The sequence below is a fragment of the Gopherus evgoodei genome, chromosome 7 (genome assembly GCF_007399415.2).
Source record: "Gopherus evgoodei ecotype Sinaloan lineage chromosome 7, rGopEvg1_v1.p, whole genome shotgun sequence".
In the NCBI taxonomy this organism is placed as follows: domain Eukaryota; kingdom Metazoa; phylum Chordata; order Testudines; family Testudinidae; genus Gopherus; species Gopherus evgoodei.
In genome coordinates, this window is record NC_044328.1 from 28,115,965 (window position 1) to 28,134,569 (window position 18,605).

At 38.7% G+C, this 18,605-nt stretch overlaps 1 protein-coding gene across 22 annotated transcripts in view; it reads left to right on the forward strand.

The window, feature by feature from the left end:
* Window positions 1-18,605, forward strand: part of JAKMIP3 (Janus kinase and microtubule interacting protein 3) — a 197,999-nt gene that overhangs the window by 127,161 nt on the left and 52,233 nt on the right. For 19 of the 22 annotated variants that reach the window (XM_030570013.1, XM_030569991.1, XM_030569996.1 and 16 more), the window contains 4 exons: window positions 53-112; window positions 5,387-5,515; window positions 7,909-8,037; window positions 13,931-14,014. In XM_030570013.1, the coding sequence (XP_030425873.1) occupies window positions 53-112; window positions 5,387-5,515; window positions 7,909-8,037; window positions 13,931-14,014 (402 nt within the window). The remainder of the gene's footprint in view (window positions 1-52; window positions 113-5,386; window positions 5,516-7,908; window positions 8,038-13,930; window positions 14,015-18,605) is intronic. The other 3 variants (XM_030570000.1, XM_030570003.1, XM_030570009.1) reach the window with 1 other exon arrangement.

Below are 18,605 nucleotides of genomic sequence, written 5' to 3' on the forward strand. Positions count from 1 at the left end.
AAAGATAAAATACTGACATTAGCTAACAAATGTATCTGATTCATTTTTCCAGGAACGAGATAAGCTTTTAAGGTATAGAAAACAAAGGAAGAAAATGACAAAACTCCCTAAGGTAAAAAAAAAAGTTTAAATCTATATTTATTTGTATAGCGCTGATGAGCACAACTTCTTGCCTAGTGACATCAATGGTCCATACAACTGGTCATCAGCTCTCAAAATCTGGCAGCATGGGTGCATGCTGGCTCTACTAAGTTCAATGGGAAAACTCCCATTTACTTCAGTGGGGACAGGATTTCATCTTAAGGATCTAGGGTTCAGCAAGCAAAAATTGTCTCTCCAAATTAGAAGTGACTTTTGAGTCTTAGGTTTAGATCAAGCAGTTTAAGAGCAATCCTAAATAGATTTGTGTGGTCATCTAAAACAAGAATGTGTGGATTGATTTTGTGGGTGGAGCACGGAAGAACATCATCACCTTTCTCACCCCCAATTTCACCCTTGATGTCGGTAATATTCATTAGTGATATATAATGCATGTGCTATTGGAAGTGAACTGTTTAAACTACACATTGTTTGCTTTTAATATGTGTGCTTTAATATGTAAACCGTACTGTGTATCATTTGAGCAGTCCTCAGGAACTCTATAACAAGTAACAATTTGTGTAAAGAGTAGACAGCTTCTGTGAATTAGAAAATCATGAAGTTAACTCATTTTTACAACAGTGCCTAAAAATGTATGTAAGATATAAATAATTCATTATAAAATTTAGTAAAATGTGCAAAAATTATTGGGCATAAGCAGTAGCAACATTACAATTACTGCTCAGTGAGATGGAAGATGGGAATGTTAATTACAGAGTCTGTCTGATGGATGGATAATTAATGTACTTGTGCAGTGGTTGGAGAAGGTGAAATGTCAAGGAGCTGAATTAGCAGTAAACTATACTCTACATGAAGGGTCAAAGCTTCAGTGGGGTTACAGAAAGTGTAAGTCAGAGCAGTGGCCCTTGTGTTTTATCCCTAACTACTGTGAGCCAAACAAATCCCAGACTAATTGAATAAGGCTAGGTGTGTGCTGATTGTCTTTCATGTGAGAATGAACGATACAGCTAGATTCTCGCTGGAACGTATCAAGGGAGACTATGCCAGACTGCGGAAGACACTTAAGGAAATTGAGGCTCAGATGATCTTCAGTGGGATTCTGCATTTTCCTAGAGAATGTCAACAAAGGCGTGACAAGATTATGGCAATCAACAAATGGCTCAGGCAGTGGTGCTATAAAGATGTACGGCCACTGGGAAGCATTCATGGACAGAGAACTGTTCTCTTAGGATGGACTTCTCCTGAGTAAGGAGGGAAATAGACTTCTAGGATGGAGGCTGGCACAACTGATTAAGAGAGCTTTAAACTAGGAATTTGGGGGAAATGGTTGGGAGATGTCCAGGTAATCTCCATGCCATAATTTAACATTGAGAGGGAAGAAAACAAAGTAAGAGAGGATACAGTCGTTGGCAGAAGAATGGACATAAGGAGGAAGGGTAGTGTAGATACCAGTCTAATTGGTGTTACTGGTAGTAGAATCTCTGTGCCTAACCGTGTAAAGAATGTCAGTGAAGCCAAACGGCAAAAATTAAGATATCTGTACACTAATGCGAGGAGCCTAGGTAACAAAATGGAGGAACTAGAGCTACTGGTGCAGGAAGTGAAACCAGATATTATAGGGATAATAGAAACATAGTGGAATAGTAGTCACAACTGGAGTACAGGTATTAAAGGTTACGTGCTGTTTAGGAAAGACAGAAATAAAGGCAAAGGTGGTGGAGTAGCATTGTATATCAATGATGAGGTTAACTATAAAGAAATAAGAAGTGATGGAATAGATAAGACAGAGTCTGTCTGGCAAAAATCACTTTGGGAAAGAAAGCTACTAGAGCCTCCCCTGAGATAGTGCTTGGGGTGTGCTATAGACCACCGGGATCTGATTTGGATATGGATAGAGACCTCTTTAATATTTTTAATGAAGTAAACACTAATGGGAGTTGTGTGATTATGGGAGACTTTAACTTCCCAGATATATACTGGAGGACAAGTGCTTGTAGTAATAATAGGGCTCAGATTTTTCTGGATGTGATAGCTGATGGATTTCTTCACCAAGTAGTTGAAGAACCAACAAGAGGGGATGCCATTTTAGATTTTATTTTGGTGAGTAGTGAGGACCTCATAGAAGAAATCGTTGTAGGGGACAACCTTGGTTCAAGCTATCATGAGCTAATTCAGTTCAAATTAGATGGAAGGATAAACAGAAATAGATCTGGGACTAGGGTTTTTTATTTCAAAAGGGCTAACTTTAAAGAATTAAGGAAATTAGTTAGGGAAGTAGATTGGACAGAAGAACTTATGGATCTAAAGGCAGAGGAGGCCTGGAATTACTTCAAGTCAAAGTTGCAGAAACTATCAGAAGCCTGCATCCCAAGAAAGGGGGGAAAAAATCATAGGCAGGAGTTGTAGACCAAGCTGGATGAGCAAACATCTTAGGGAGGTGATTAAGAAAAAGCAGAAAGCCTACAAAGAATGGAAGATGGGAGTGATCAGCAAGGAAAGCTATCTTATTGAGGTCAGAACATGCAGGGATAAAGTGAGAAAAGCCAAAAGCCATGTAGAGTTGGACCTTGCAAAGGGAATTAAAACCAGTAGTAAAAGGTTCTATAGCCATATAAATAAGAAGAAAACAAAGAAAGAAGAAGAGGGACGCTAAACACTGACGATGGAATGGAGGTTAAGGATAATCTAGGCATGGCCCAATATCTAAAAAAATACTTTGCCTCAGTCTTTAATGAGGCTAATGAGGCGCTTAGGGATAATGGTAGGATGACAAATGGGAATGAGGATATGGAGGAGACATTACCACATCTGAGGTAGAAGCCAAACTCGAACAGCTTAATGGGACTAAATCGGAGGGCCCAGATAATCTTCATCTGAATATTAAAGGAGCTGGCACATGAAATTGCAAGCCCATTAACAAGAATTTTTAGTGAATCAGTAAACTCAGGGGTTGTACCATATGATTGGAGAATTACTAACATAGTTTCTATTTTAAAGAAAAGGAAAAAAGTGATCCTGGTAACTATAGGCCTGTTAGTTTGATATCTGTAGTATGTAAGGTCTTGGAAAAAATTTTGAAGGAGAAAGTAGTTAAGGACATTGAGGTCAGTGGTAATTGGGACAAAATACAACATGGTTTTACAAAAGATAGATCGTGCCAAACCAACCTGATCTCCTTCTTTGAGAAGGTAACAGATATTTTAGGCAAAGGAAACACAGTGGATCTAATTTACCTTGATTTCCGTAAGGCATTTGATATGGTTCCACATGGGGAATTACTAGTTAAATTGGAAAAGGTGGGGATCAATATGAAAATTGAGAAGTGGATAAGGAACTGGTTAAAGGGGAGACTACAACGGGTCGTACTGAAAGGTGAACTGTCAGGCTGGAAGGATGTTACTAGTGAAGTTCCTCAGGGATCAGTTTTGGGACCAGTCTTATTTAATCTCTTTATTACTGATCTTGGCACAAAAAGTGGGAATGTGCTAATAAAGTTTGCAGATGACACAAAGCTGGGAGTATTGCTAACACAGAGAAGGACCGGGATATCATACAGGAAGATCTGGATGACCTTGTAAATTGGAGAAATAGTAATAGGATGAAATTTAATAGTGAAAAGTGCAAGGTCATGCATTTAGGGATTAACAACAAGAATTTTAGTTATAAATTGGAGACACATCAGTTAGAAGTAACAGAGGAGGAGAAGGACCTCGAAGTATTGGTTGATCATAAGATGACTATGAGCCGCCAATGTGATATGACCGTAAAAAAAGCTAATGCAGTTTTAGGATGCATCAGGCGAGGTATTTCCAGCAAAGATAAGGAGGTGTTAGTACCATTATACAAGGCATTGGTGAGGCCTCATCTGGAGTACTGTGTGCAGTTCTGGTCTCCTATGTTTAAGAAGGATGGATTCAAACTGGAACAGGTACAGAGAAGGGCTAATAGGATGATCCAAGGAATGGAAAACCTACCTTATGAAAGGAGACTCAAAGAGCTTGGCTTGTTTAGCCTAACCATAAGAAGGCTGAGGGGGGATATGATTGTTCTTCATAAATATATCAGAGGGATAAATATTAGGAAGGGAGAGGAATTATTTAAGCTTAGTACCAATGTGGACACATGAACAAATAGATATAAACTGGACGCTAGGAAGTTTAGACTTGAAATTAGACAAAGGTTTCTAACCATTAGAGGAGTGAAGTTCTGGAACAGCCTTCCAAGGGGAGTAGTGGGGGCAAAAGACATATCTGGCTTTAAGACTAAGCTAGATAAGTTTATGGAGGGGATGATATGATAGGGTAGCCTAATTTTGGCAATTCATTTGGCAATTGATATTTAATTATCAGCAGGTAAGTATGCCCAGTGGTCTGTGATGGGATGGTAGATGGGGTGGGATCTGAGTTACTACAGAGAATTCTTTCCTGGATGCTGGCTGGTGAGTCTTGCCCACATGCTCAGGGTTTAACTGATTGCCATATTTGAGGTTGAGAAGGAATTTTCCTCCAGGGCAGATTGGCAGAGGCCCTGGAGGTTTTTTCTCTTCCTCTGCAGCATGGGGCACAGGTCACTTGCTGGAGGATTCTCTGCAGCTTGAGGTCTTCAAACTACAATTTGAGGACTTCAATAACTCAGACGTAGGTTAAGGGTTTGCTACAGGAGTGGATGGGTGAGATTGTGTGGCCTGCGTTGTGCAGGAGGTCAGACTAGATGATCATAATGGTCCCTTCTGACCTTACAGTCTATGAGTCTATAAGTCTATGAGATGGATGGGGGAATGGATGATGTGGCTAAAGAACTGCCTAAAATTTGAAGCAAACTAAAAAAAAAAATATGACAAAGCACTTGTAAGAGAGAACTCCATGCTTCCAAATAACAAATTCAATAATCCACTCAGCAAATTAAAGCAACATACAGTTTTACCATTATGAATGGTCTGAAAAAAGTTTAACACAAATTTACGAAGAAGCAACTTCTGTATTTAGAAATAAGTAACACATTGGAAACTCTCCTGATATTTTAGTATGAGAACAATTCATTTTCCCCTGAGAGAGTTCATTAAAACAAATAGAGGGAAACCACACTTTGAAAAGCATATCACTGTATGCTGAAGCAGAGTACAAAGTTTAGAATACAAATTTTCTGTTTAAGCCAAACTCTGCTTCAGAATTACTGGAGATACCAATCAGAGGGTTTTTCAGACATTTCAAGGGGCTCAGCTGGCTATACCATATTGTAAGGTTTATTTGCATTGTTCATCTGCACTTACACATTGTCATTTGGTCAGAAGCCAGTTGTGGAGACATTTTTTGGCTATGATGAAGAAGCGTCTCTGGAGTCTGATGGTTCTTCTATCTCGTATCAAACTGACAGAACAGATCAAACTCCTTGCACTCCTGATGATGACTTGGAAGAGGTATTTTTCCATTAATCTAGAATATGTGACACTTAAATTTATCCTGTGTATTCTTATATTTAACTCAGAATTGTTGATCATATTATTAAGAAAATTATCCTGCCCTTGTTTATGGAGAACTCCTCACTGATACACCCTTTGACTGGAAAACTTAAAATCTGGTGTAGTCAAATGATCATGAGCTTAATCCTATGTGTGGAGGCTGATCATTTTGGGGCAAGTCCTTAGTCACCCCACTATTGTTGGCAGAAACCTGAACCTTTTGCAATTCCTATCCCTAAAAGTGTGGGGATTAGCAGATATTTAGGGGTAGGAACACAGAAAAGGCTGTGTGGACCTTATGAAGTGTTTTGGCTGGGAAGATTCATATTGGGATTGAATGCATATTTAGCATTCACATATAAACTGAGCTCAACATTCATCTTATCCAATGACTTCACATTTTGACCTAAGAGTTTGTATGCACTACAATCAAAACAGTGCCACAGCTACGGCTTTGCAGCTACATCGCTGTAACACTGTAACATTCGCATGATAGTGACAGAAGGTGGGTTTTTTTGTAATTGCAGTAAATTCACCCTCTCGAGAGGCAGTAGTTAGGTTGATTAAAGAATTTTTCCATTCACTCAGCTCCGACAACAGTGCTGGTTAGGTCAACCTAATTGTGTTGCATAGGGCGTGAAATTTTTCACTGCCTTGAGCAATATAACTAGGCCAACCTAAGTTTTAGGTGTATTCCAGGCCTAAGTACAGAGCACAGCCCAAATCTATATTGAATTGAATTGTCCAAATCCATGGTGTGAGTCAAGGCTGCAGAAAGACTCTGCAAGTAATTCTGTCTTTTCACCAGCCCCTCAACAGAGGTCGCCATTCTGCAGCTTCAATGTCAGAATAAGAAGAGGCAGCTGTTAAGAAATACTGCAGGCAGGCACCGGTGGCCAAATACCACCTGTATTTTGAAGATTATTCCCAAAAGTATATTCAGATAAAGTCAGTGCATGTTTTCGGAATCTCATGTCAGATCTATGTACCATTACCTGTCTCTAGGCTCCAGCAAGAATCTTGCTATAGAAGAAAATAAACCCCATGACAGTGAACTATGTTTTTACAGCATCTGATTCTTTAATAGCTGCATCATTTCAATTAGCCCTTCAACATCTGTTTCACAGTTTAATTGCAGATTTCTAAAGAAGGGAATGTAATCACTCATATCTGTGTCATAGCTGGCTACATAATTTATGTGTGTGACAGAGAGAGAAAGAGAAACATGAATCTGATGATTCATTTTTAATACACACATTGAGCAAAGACTTCTCCCTGTTCCTATAGCATGAAATTCACTCATGTGCAGACAGTTGGCTCAAGTTCTGTGCACCACTGAAGTTGGATATAAGCCTTCAAAATAATCCTGGCTGTTGCATAGAATGAATTTCATTCATATCAAATTCATTATATTAATGAACCCTACTAATGTATTACAGCATTAAAGCAGGATAGGTAAAGAAGATCAACGAGACGTGCTGAAGATCCACATCTCTCATTTGGTACATCTACACTGAAATAAAAGACCAGCAGCATAGCCAAGGTTGCCACGGAATAGCTGATTTAGTCTTACAGGGTTCAGACTGCGGGGCCAAAAATTGCAATGTAGGTGTTCGACTCGGGCTGGAGCTTGGGCTCTGTAACTTCATGAGGGTGGTGGGTCTCAGAGCCCGGGCTCCAGCCCAAGTCCAAACATCTTCACTGCATTTTGTAGCCTCACAGCCCGATCCCCGTGGGCATACGTCAATTGACCCTGGCTCTGAGACTCAGTGCTATGGGCTTTTTTTAAATTGTAATGTAGACGTAGCCATTGACTTCAGTGATAGCTATGGATGCTCAGTGTCTCTGAAAATCAGGTCATCCATTCACTATTCACTCCTTGGTCTTTGTCTCATTTGAAGAAGAGGGTACCAATGCAAATGTCACATATTAATTCAGAAATGCCATTGGCACATCACCAGTGGTGACTGTATGTGGTGAAGTGATTGAGGGTCAGTTCAAGAGTCATAGTGCTTCATGGATGACATACTCTGCGTCTTTCTGCAAAAAGGAGGAACTTTTCTTCATAATGGTTGTGATCATCAGTGCTGGTGAGTAGTGCCAACTCTGACAGAAAGACACATCTTTCATTTTAGTGATACATGATATTTCCCTGGAAAGACTGAAATAACTAGAAAGCACTTAAACAAGACCTTATGAACAACAACTTGTTAACTTGTATTTTAAAAGTACTATAAATTATTGGCTCTAATGCCACCAACTTCCTTCTTCAGAGAAAATAATATAGGTTTCTGCGATGTTTTCTTTACTTTCAGTTTTGGAAGGATCCTTTTTTTTTTTTTTCATTTCAGGGCATGGCCAAAGAAGAAACAGAACTGAGATTTCGGCAGTTGACAATGGAATATCAGGCTTTGCAACGAGCATATGCTTTGTTGCAAGAACAGGTCGGAGGAACATTGGATGCAGAACGAGAAGTTAAGGTCTAAATGGCTTATATTACATGAAAATAAAGGATTGCAATTATGTACATTTTTCTAATTTTACTTTCTTAGGTTGTTGTGATAACTGATAGACCATATCTTTGGCTGGTGTAAATCGGGGTAGTGCCATTAAAGGTCAAGAAGCTATGTCAATTTACACCAGCTGAGGATCTGTTCTATAGTAGTTTAATATGCGTGTATATATGATATAATCATAGGTTTGTAAAGCACCTTTCATGATGATAGGTTCCAAAGTACTTTTGGACAAAGTAATACACAGGCTAAACTTAGAGATTATGCCACCAACCATTTCTGGGCCAAAACACAGTAACAGTGTACAGAAGTTTAGGAGAGGAAGTGAAGATTACCTTCCAAATAAAATTGCAGGTAGACTGTAGATTGAATGAAAGTAATTACTCAGATTGGAATTTGACCAGGATGTCAGAATGTACTGCACAGACAGTTGTATGTTAGCAGTAGTTGAAAAAGAGTTAAACTGGTTTTCAACATTTTTCAGGAGACGTCTCCCTTCCACCCCCGCCTTTATTTTCCTTTAATCCTCCTTTAATACCTGTTTGATATTCCTCATGGTAGTGTCTCTCCATAATATTGTCTGCTGTGAATAACTAATGTGTCTACACTGCTATCTCAAATGCAGTGTTGTAATTTATGGTCTGTAAAAGCAGTCAGATTTCCATTCTCTTACACTGAAGTGCTGATTGCTGAAGAAACCATGGCTAATGCATTTATATTTTTATACCTCTGATCATCTTACAAGAGTGTCAAGCAGAATATTTTATGGAAAATTAAGCTCCCTGTCAGTAGAAATGTATTACCAATATTCTTAAATAGTTAATGCCCCAAATTCAAAACTGGATTTATTGAGATTACATGATTCTGAATAACATTTTTAAAAGGCTTATAGTTCAAAATGAGATTTATTTTCTTAATTGAATTGCAAAATGTACTATTCCGTTATGCCTTCCTATCTTCCTCCAATGTCCCCTTAGAAAGGCAGTTGCAGCTATCTAATTATCTTGCTTTAATTTACATTATAAATACATATATGTATTGTAATATGAATAAATTATACATTATAAAATGCTGGAAGGACAATTAATACAGTCACATTTAATTTTACTATTTGAAAATTGATGGAAAGGATTAGAATATATCCAGTTTGGACAAAGAACAAAATATGTACATATTAATTCTGCTCTGACCTCCACTCTATGCAATCTCATTGATGGAGGTGCACCTACAAGCTCTCAATTTGGCCCTAAATCTATTATGTAAGTGATGGATCAGTCACTTTCACTTTTCATAAGCACATTGTTCCAGGAGAATCCAACACAGTCTTAGGGTAAAATGGCCACATTAGCAACAAGTTTACTAAAATTATAAAAAAATTTAAATATTAGTACAACCATGAATATGTCCTACAGAAGTGTGGTAGTCTGATTGCTTTCCCAACCCATAGGCAATCCCTTGAGACAAATTAAACATGAAACAGAGAACGTCGCATTCCCCTGCTTGAGTTCTAAGATTGAATCAATATTTTGGCTTTCAAGACCTGGTCATCTAGCTAATGTTTTATTTCTACTGAATAACTTAAAGTAATGGGTAGGTAACTCCACAGCAGCCTACACTGCTAGGTTTCTCTAATGTTCTTGCAAGTAGACTAATCCCTTGTCTTTCAGATAGCCAGACTGAGAGAGAGGTATTGTCTCACTCTATTTGATCTGCGAAATTTAATTTAGAAATTAATCTTCTTTAAGGCTCGCCTGCTATCTGTTCTGACATAGTAGAAGTTGCAAACATTAAGAAAGTGATGGTAAAACAAGCAATTACAAACATGAAATAATTCAATGTTTCCCAATACAAAACAAACAAGAAGGAAAATTCACCCAGATAATGCAAACAATTAAATAAGGCAATTTATACTGACAACAAAATATAATTACAAGCTTTCAGTGTTAATTGGCTAACTACTTGCCCTGGTGGATTTATAGATGGGGAAAGTTTCCTGGGGTGTAAGGTGCAAAAGGAGCAGAAGTGGACTTTTCCTCATGCTGCTACTGCTGTCTGCAACCTGCCCAAGCACATTTACAGGCCACAAACCTACCCTTGTTCTCATCAGAGCAATCCCATGATCCAAAAGGTACCTTGCCTGAAGTAGAGGTTGAGGGTACAATGAGAACCCTCAGTGGATTTGCAATTGAGTTCCTCTTAATGGTAAACTTTTTTAACACAGATTCAGTTATCTGCAAATAGCCAGTTCCAGTTAAACAATATATTCTCAGTTTATACTTGGGTAATTTTGCTATTACCTTGGGAAGAAGCAGTACAATATCCATGGAGATAAGTGCTTTCCAGAGTCCTGTTCCAAGTAAAATGGGCAACTTTTCTTTAAAATATAAACTGAAAAACTTTTTGCCAACCAATATTTCAGTTCTGGGTTCTCTGTTGTGCCTGCAAGACCTGATGGCAATGCTAATATTTAGTATAAGCAACAATAGTTCTTGCTTTATTTTTTAACTGTTAGTGGGGACATCGGCTGAGTAGGAAAAAGTGAACCCTGAACCCAGGTCTTGGCATTAAAGCAGAAGAGGAGTTGAATTTGGATCATTTTGTTTTCAGATATGTTTCCTTATAGTTTTTAAATCTATATATGCTCTAAAATTCACTTACTCTGAAAATATATATTCTCAACCAAACTGAGTGCAGGAATTAACAAAAGAGTTGCCTTCATGTATGTTGAGAAGCTAGCAAAAAGCCAACTACAAGCTCATCTAATTAAAACTAATGTTCTAGACTTGGTACAATCTGGATTCAGGCCAGGACACAGAATGAAACCATTTTAGTGGCACTGATGGATGATTTCCTCTTCTCAATGGTTAGAGGACAGATATGCATTGTCATCCTACTGGACCTCTCTGCAGCATTCTACACTGTTGACCATGAGAGTCTGCTGTTTCACCTAAGAGAAGTGTCAGGGATCCAAGGTAATGTACTAAAATGGGTTGTCTCTTTCCTGGAAGGATGGTGCTAACAAATAGTGATGGGAAACTGCAGCTCCACTGCTAGATCCCGTACTTGTGAAGTTCCACAATGATGAATTCTCTTTCCAGTCTTTCTCAACATCTGCATGCAACCATTAGGTGAACTGCTCCAATGGCACAAAGACTCAAGTGTCGGCAATATGCAGCGGATACACAATTCTGTCTATCCTTCACCACATATAATCACTACCACCAAGGTGGTTCAGTGCTTGGATGAGATCAGCACTTGGATAAAGTACAGCTGCTTGAAGCTGAACCCAAGCAAGAGAGAGGTGATAGGCAAAGTGAAGTATTTTGAAGAGTTTGCAACCACAGTGCAGTCTCCTTTGGTTGAAGATACACACCCACAATTGGTCAATTCAGTCCATAGTCTAGGAATATTCTTGGATTTCTCACTGACACCGAGCTCTCACATATCAGCATTTGCAACTAATGCTTTCTACCATCTCTGTTTGACTAGGAAACTCTGTCCCCTCCTGGTGGATGAAGACCTGATCTCAGTTATACATGCATTTGTCACCCCTCAATACACCTCTCAACTTTACAGCAATACGATATAAACTGGGCATGAAGCCTTCAGAATTTAGGAAACTCCAAATAGTTCAGAATGCGGTAGTGCATCTTTTGAGCAATACGGGCTACCAAGAACATATCAAATCTGTGTTGTTCTCCCTCCCTTGGCTTTCCATAGACTAGGGTTTCAAAGCACTCATTGATATGTGCCCAGAGTATCTAAAATATCATCTAAAGCTCCAAGACAAAGAGTGTAGTCAACAACTTCACTCCTCAGGCACAATAGAATTCTCAACAATAAGAGTAAAGCTCACCTCTGCAGGAGACTTAACTTTTCTGGGGCAGTTCAAGATTGTGTAATGAACTCCCCTCAAAAGTAAGGACTGTCACAATCCTCGCCACTTTCCACTTCAAGTGCAAAAAGTATTTCTTTGGTCTTGCCTTCTCTAATATAAACACAGCAATGGACCTATTACAAAAGACACACCTACCAAAAGAAGACACTCAACTACACATGCTTTTTCCCCTGGAAAAAGAATGAGAGAACAAATAACGTGACAGATGTGTAGTCATGTTGCTTAAGGCACTACTGCAAGCGCTCAGATACTATGGTGAGGAGCACAGTATAAACATCTATATAGAATAGAATAGAATGCCATTGTGGTAGAATACGCTCCTGTATTCATACCATACACACTATTGTAATCTTTGTACAAAATATGCCTTGTAAGGTATCATTTGAAAACTCATAATTTGCTGGTCAAGATTGTCCTGGTAAAATATGTGTGGCAACATTGTATGTGAAGTTATAAGATTCCCCGGTATGATGTTATTAATTAATATATGTTCCAAATGCCACAGCCCTGGCCAGGCAGAAGTCAGGTCTGTCCTCAACAAAGGAAGGAATGTGTGCTTGCCTTAATTTGCATTTCAGCAGTAAACAGAGTCATCAAGCAGAAAGGGAAAACAAAAGAAGTTCTAAGAGATGAAAAAAGCCAACAAGGAATATTCTTCCACATAGACTCTTTGTCTCCTAGTTCTTGGTTGGAAATGTTTTTCAAGAGGGTGACTGAAACTATAAAAAAGAGAGGACAATGACACAAAATATCCCTCTCTCTCTGCCTGCCCATCACATTCACTGCACTTGAAGAGACAAAGGATTTTGGGGGAGGGGACCTGACCTAAAGAGTTTGGTCAGTAAGACTGCTGACACCATGTGGCAAGAGAACTTTTGCTTTGAATTTAATGCAGTTTGTTAAGTTAGGCTTCAGTAAGTGTTTTATGTTTATTTTTCTGCCTCATTTCTTACATAAAATCCATCTCTTTGTAATTAATGAACTTATTTTATCTAATCCAGTATGTTCAAGTTGGTATCTGTGTAACTCCAGTTGTGGTAACAAGTTGTGTGTGTATTTTTCCTTTAAAGGAATAATGGACTACATATGTTTTTACTATCCAGAAGAGAGCTGGGTGGTACAGGAAATATGTTTCTGGGGCAAAATCCAGGACTAGGGTGTGTGTTGGGGTCACTCTGTAGCACACAGAGAGACATAGCAGGGAGTGATTTACATTTTGAAAGGGATGATGCAGCTACTCATTAGCCTGGATTGTACCCTGGTATGTCACACCCATACATCCATATTTTATGTATAAAGATAGTTAAGAATTAGAATTAGTTTTATTTTCCATAAAATATATACATCACATTTAAAGAAAGGCGTTGGACTGTGAAACTAGCTTTCCATTAGCCTTTGTGCTTGAAATCTACGTATACTACAGTTAAACATTTGTGTACTCAAAATTGTGGTCATAAATGTAGAGGCTGCTTTTGACAATTTGTGCCATCATATTTGTTGGTCTCTTTTAAATCAGTTTAAAACAACACAAATATAGGTAGAAATCAGCCTAGTAATGTATCTTTCCTCCCATTCTTATGGGAAGACAAATCTCTGTTACTCCATTTGCTTTTTAAAACATCCTGTTTTGATAAAACTGGATAAGGGCAAAAAGTCATCTGATCTATGAACAAAGAGTGTAACAAATATTCTAATGTAAGAAGCAATTAATCTTTTGCTGTTTAAGTGGCTAGTTAACTGGATGATGTTCATTTGAATCTTAAATTGTATCTTAAAATTGCTATCCCATCATACAAGTTTTCCTTTTAAAATTGTTAATGATTGGTCCTATCATAAGTACTTCACTGCAAATTAATTCCCCCAAATGTCTTTAATAAATATTTGATATAAGTGTTTGATGTATCTACATTAGCATTTTGGCTTTTAGAGAAAGTTTGATGTATCTTTTCTCACATCCTACAGACGCGTGAGCAGCTCCAAGCAGAAATACACAGATCACAAGCTCAGATAGAGGACCTAGAAAAGGCACTTGCTGAGCAGGGACAGGTAACGTACTCTGAGAAATATATTAATTACTACAGTCTCCAACAATAACTAGCTGTTCTGTAAATTTTCTGCAAAAGAAAAATATACTTACATTATAAAGTTTGTCATATATGATAAAAGACAGTAGTATAGTTCAGTTATATATACACACACACACACACACACACAAATATTTTAGGAAGTATCACTTTGATAATACTTCCTAAAATATTTGGCCCTTTATTAATTACAAAACACATCTATCAAGCAGCAGTTGTGTGTCGTTATTGACACTCTTAAATCCATTTAACTGCCCTTGCATAATTATGAGAATCCCCTTCAAACTGTGTACCATTGGATTAGGAGAGATTAATATCATATTATTCAACAAATGAGTTGAATAATTCATTAGAACTGAACATTAAATCCATGCTATCTAGGGCTGAGTGAATACTGAAAGAAAAGTATGTGTGAATGTTCATTCATTTGCATAAAGAGAACTTAAAATTTGTGAAAGTGAAAATTATACACTAAAAATCTGAATCAAAGAGTTATGCTCATCCACTCATGGAATACATTGTGTTACCTGGGGGCTAGACTTATTAAGGATTATTTGCCAAGCTTTGCTATTGTCAAACCTCATTTTTATAACCACGGAGAACAACTTCTTTGCTCGGAATTTTAAAAATATTTTAGTCTCATACATGAGACAAACTCTACAACATTCAGATATATATCATTCAGAGATCAGAAGCAGAAAGATACTCCAGTAGTTAGGACCTTAGTCTAGAATCTCGGAGACCCTGGTTCAGTTCCTATTTTGCCACAGTCTTCCTATGTGACTTTGAGCAAGTTGGTTAGGGCCAGGTATTTAAGTACCTGAAGATTCAGATAGACATCTAGTGGCACCTACTTGCCTTTGAAAATCCCATTAGATACTTCTCTCTATTTTTAGTTTCCTAAGTATCTTTAAAAATCCAGCCCTTTGTTCTTCAGGTCCCCATCAGTATCATGGGGATAATAGCACTTCTCTACCTCACAGAGCTGTTGCGAGGCGCTCAGATACTACAGTAATGGGGGCTATATAAATGCCTAAAATAGATAGGTAAAATTTCAGAAGAGATACATAGCATATATGGAATATTCTAGCACTTAACCATGGAGCTGCGTGGGCAGTAGAACTAGCATGTACATTCAGTCTCATTGGTGGTGCTTAAAAGCAAGGAAATTGTTGCGCACCTATCTGAGGGCTCCTTTCGAAAGTCCTCAGGCAGCATAATCAGTCATATAATTATGGATCCAAATTTATTTTTATAACTGTTTATTTTTATTTTAAAAGGTATTTATGGGAAAGTGCACAGGTAAACTTACAACTAAGCACACAGGATAAAATTCACCCCTGAGTAACAGACCAGAACAGGGGCTATATACCACTTAAGTCCCACCAAGCACTATTAAATATGATTTATTTTAAAGCACTGTCTACTGCTTTTATCCTCCATCTCTCACAAAGCAAACTACCGAGGGATAGATTTGGTTCTAATATCTATTTGAAAATGTGTTTGTCATATGTACTGAAAAAGTCCTGTAGCAAATAGGAAAGATGATTATATCTTGGCAATAAGGCATACAGGAAAATAGTCCATGTTTTAAAGTCATCATTTCAAAAAAATAAGTATTCTAGAGATTTTACATCTACCAGACTATCAGCATTCACAATGTCTGTGAAAAGAAATTCAAAGGACATTTGAAGGAAAAATGTTCACTTCAATGCAAACTAATGTTCTAACTTAACATGAGTAAAAATATGCTTTTGCCTCTAATGGTTTTCTCTGCAGAGATTGTTGCTTTGTTAAATGGAGAAAAGCAGCTATTACATTAGAAAAGCAGTTCCTAGGCTGTTTACCAGGAGCAGTGAGCACACATGTTGGTACAGACTATGTACATTATCAAGCAAAGAGATGACAATTAGTGTGCAAAAGCTTTTCCTCTTTTTTTTTTTTCAAAATCTTACATGAATTTGTTCATGAAATGGAGATGGTTTAGAATGCCTATTGTGCAACTATGTATAGTTAATTGCACAAAATGTCTGTGTTTTCAATTCAAATAATCAGTTGTCGCTTTTACAAAAAGAGTAAATTAACATACAATTTTATTTTATATACACAAAGTTCCCTCCTGAAAATTTACCCCAAATGATTTACATATTATTCTTGTAGGATTTCATCAAACTCTCATTGAAATCAGTCTTAATATTGCCATTGACTTTAATGGGACTTTAATGTACAGTCAAAACATGTTTTCAAATGTGTTATTTCTCTCTTTGATTTGCTAATGGGTACACTTAAACAATTTTCACTTCTTGAATTGCTGCTGAATGCATGGCCTTGCATGATTAACTTATTTAAAGGGAGGTTCTGTACTTACTGTCTTTAGCCTGGTGATTTCATCCTCCACATCCTCCACGATGCTTGAGCTTGGGTCTAATATTATTTCCATTGATTGTTGACATTCTAGTGCCTGGCCTATTCTGCATTATTAAATGAGCAGGTCCAGATAACTTACATCCAAGAACTTAAAAACTGCTGGCTGAGTAGCTCCCTGGACTGTTAATGCTGATTTTCAATAAGTTTTGGTGCACTGTGAACGTTTCAAAAACTGGAAGACAGCTAAGGGGTGAACAGGATAACTTGGGTAATGATAGGGTTGTCAGCCTGACTGATTCCTGGCCAGGTGAAGGAGCAGCTAATACAGAACTTGATTAAGAAAGAATTAGAGGGTAATGTAATTAACACAAATCAACTGAAGTTTATGGGCTAGATCCTGTCAAACTAACGATATCTTTTTTTGATGAGATTACAAGTTTGGTTGATACAGTGTTGACATAATATATTTAGACTTTACTAAGGCATTTGACCTGGTACTACATGACATTTTGTTTAAAAAATAAGAACGGTATAAAATTAACAGGACATACTGTTATGGGGTGATTTGTTTCGTCAGCAGGCCTATTGGTCTGGGCCTTTAACTCCAGCCCTTCTGTCAATGTTTAGTGGGGACGTCTGGATGGTCAGCAGGCCCCTCAGCAGAAGCTTCATCTTCTGTTACTGTAGAGTGGTGCTCCTCCAGGAAATGGCTTCTTTCTTCCCACCCTTCTCACTCCACACCTGGGGCTTCTGAAGCTCCTTTGTCTTGGTCTTCTCCCAGGAGCATGCTGGGCAGTGCCTAAAGGTGGAGACTATATGGCCCAGTACTGCTCCAGCCCTTACCCTGTCTCTGCCTTAGTGTGGAGTTTGTAAACCCCATCATACAGATATTAAATATATTAAAAACTGGGTAAGTGATAATTGTAAATGGGGAATTTTCATTGAGCAGGTGTTTCTCCAGGGAGTCTTGCAGGGATAGGTTCTTGGCCCTATGCTATTTAACATTTTTATCAATGACTTGGAAGAAAATATTAAATCATCACTAATCAAGTTTGCAGATGACATGAAAATAGAGGAAGTGGTAAATAATGAAGAGGACATGACAGGTCACTGATACAGAGTGCTTGCATTTTAATATGGCTAAATATAAATGTATACATCTAGAAACAAAGCATGCAGGCCATACTTATAGGACAGGGGACACTATCCTGGGAAGCAGTGACTGAAAAAGATTTGGGGGTCATTGTGGATAATCAGCTGAACGTGAGTTCCCAGTGTGACTCTGTGGCCAAAAGAGCTGATGCGATCCTGGGATTATAACACAATCCAACGGCTGGAAGCTGAAGCTAGATAAATTGAGGGTATGGCTACACTTACAGTTTTGCAGCGCTGGTAGTTACAGCTGTGTTCGTACAGCTGTGTAGGGCCAGCGCTGCAGTGTGGCCACACTGACAGCTACCAGCGCTGCAGTGTGGCCACATTTGCAGCACTTGCAGCGCTGTTGGGAGTGGTGCATTGTGGGCAGCTATCCCAGCATTCAAGTGGCTGCAACGTGCTTTTCAAAAGAGGAGGGTGGGGTGGAATGTGACAGGGAGCGTGGAGGAGACAGACAGAATGGATTTTTGGAGTTGACACTGTTCTCAGCTCCCTGCCTTGCAAGTTCTAAGGACTGTGCCTACCTTCAATCATTTTAAAAGTTCCCCCACTCCTCTCTTATTCACTAAATGCAAATGATGTACTGCTAAATACCTGTCAGACCAGATCAGCAACTTCTGAACACAGACTTTCCCTCTCCCCCCCCCTGCCGTGTGAGAGTGCTGTTTCTCTCTTCAAGCAAACAGCTGTGAACATTCCAAAGTAATTCCCGTGCCTGCCTCAGCTCGCTCAGCAAACAGGAGCTGTGTTTGTTTTTTAAATAAGAGGTTTGGCTGAACTCCGAGCTCTCCCTTTCTTCCGGTTTGTTGTGGACAGGAATTCTGGGATACCTCCTTATACCCCGGAGGTCAATAAAAGCGCCGGTGGGCGTCCACACTTGCTGACCAGTGCTGGATCACCAGTGCTGGAATCCCTACACCCGAGGCTCGACCGGGTGTACAGCCAGCGCTGCAACCAGGGAGTTGCAGCGCTGGCCGTGCTTTGCAAGTGTGGCCACATCGTAAGTTGCAGTGCTGTAACCCCCTCACCAG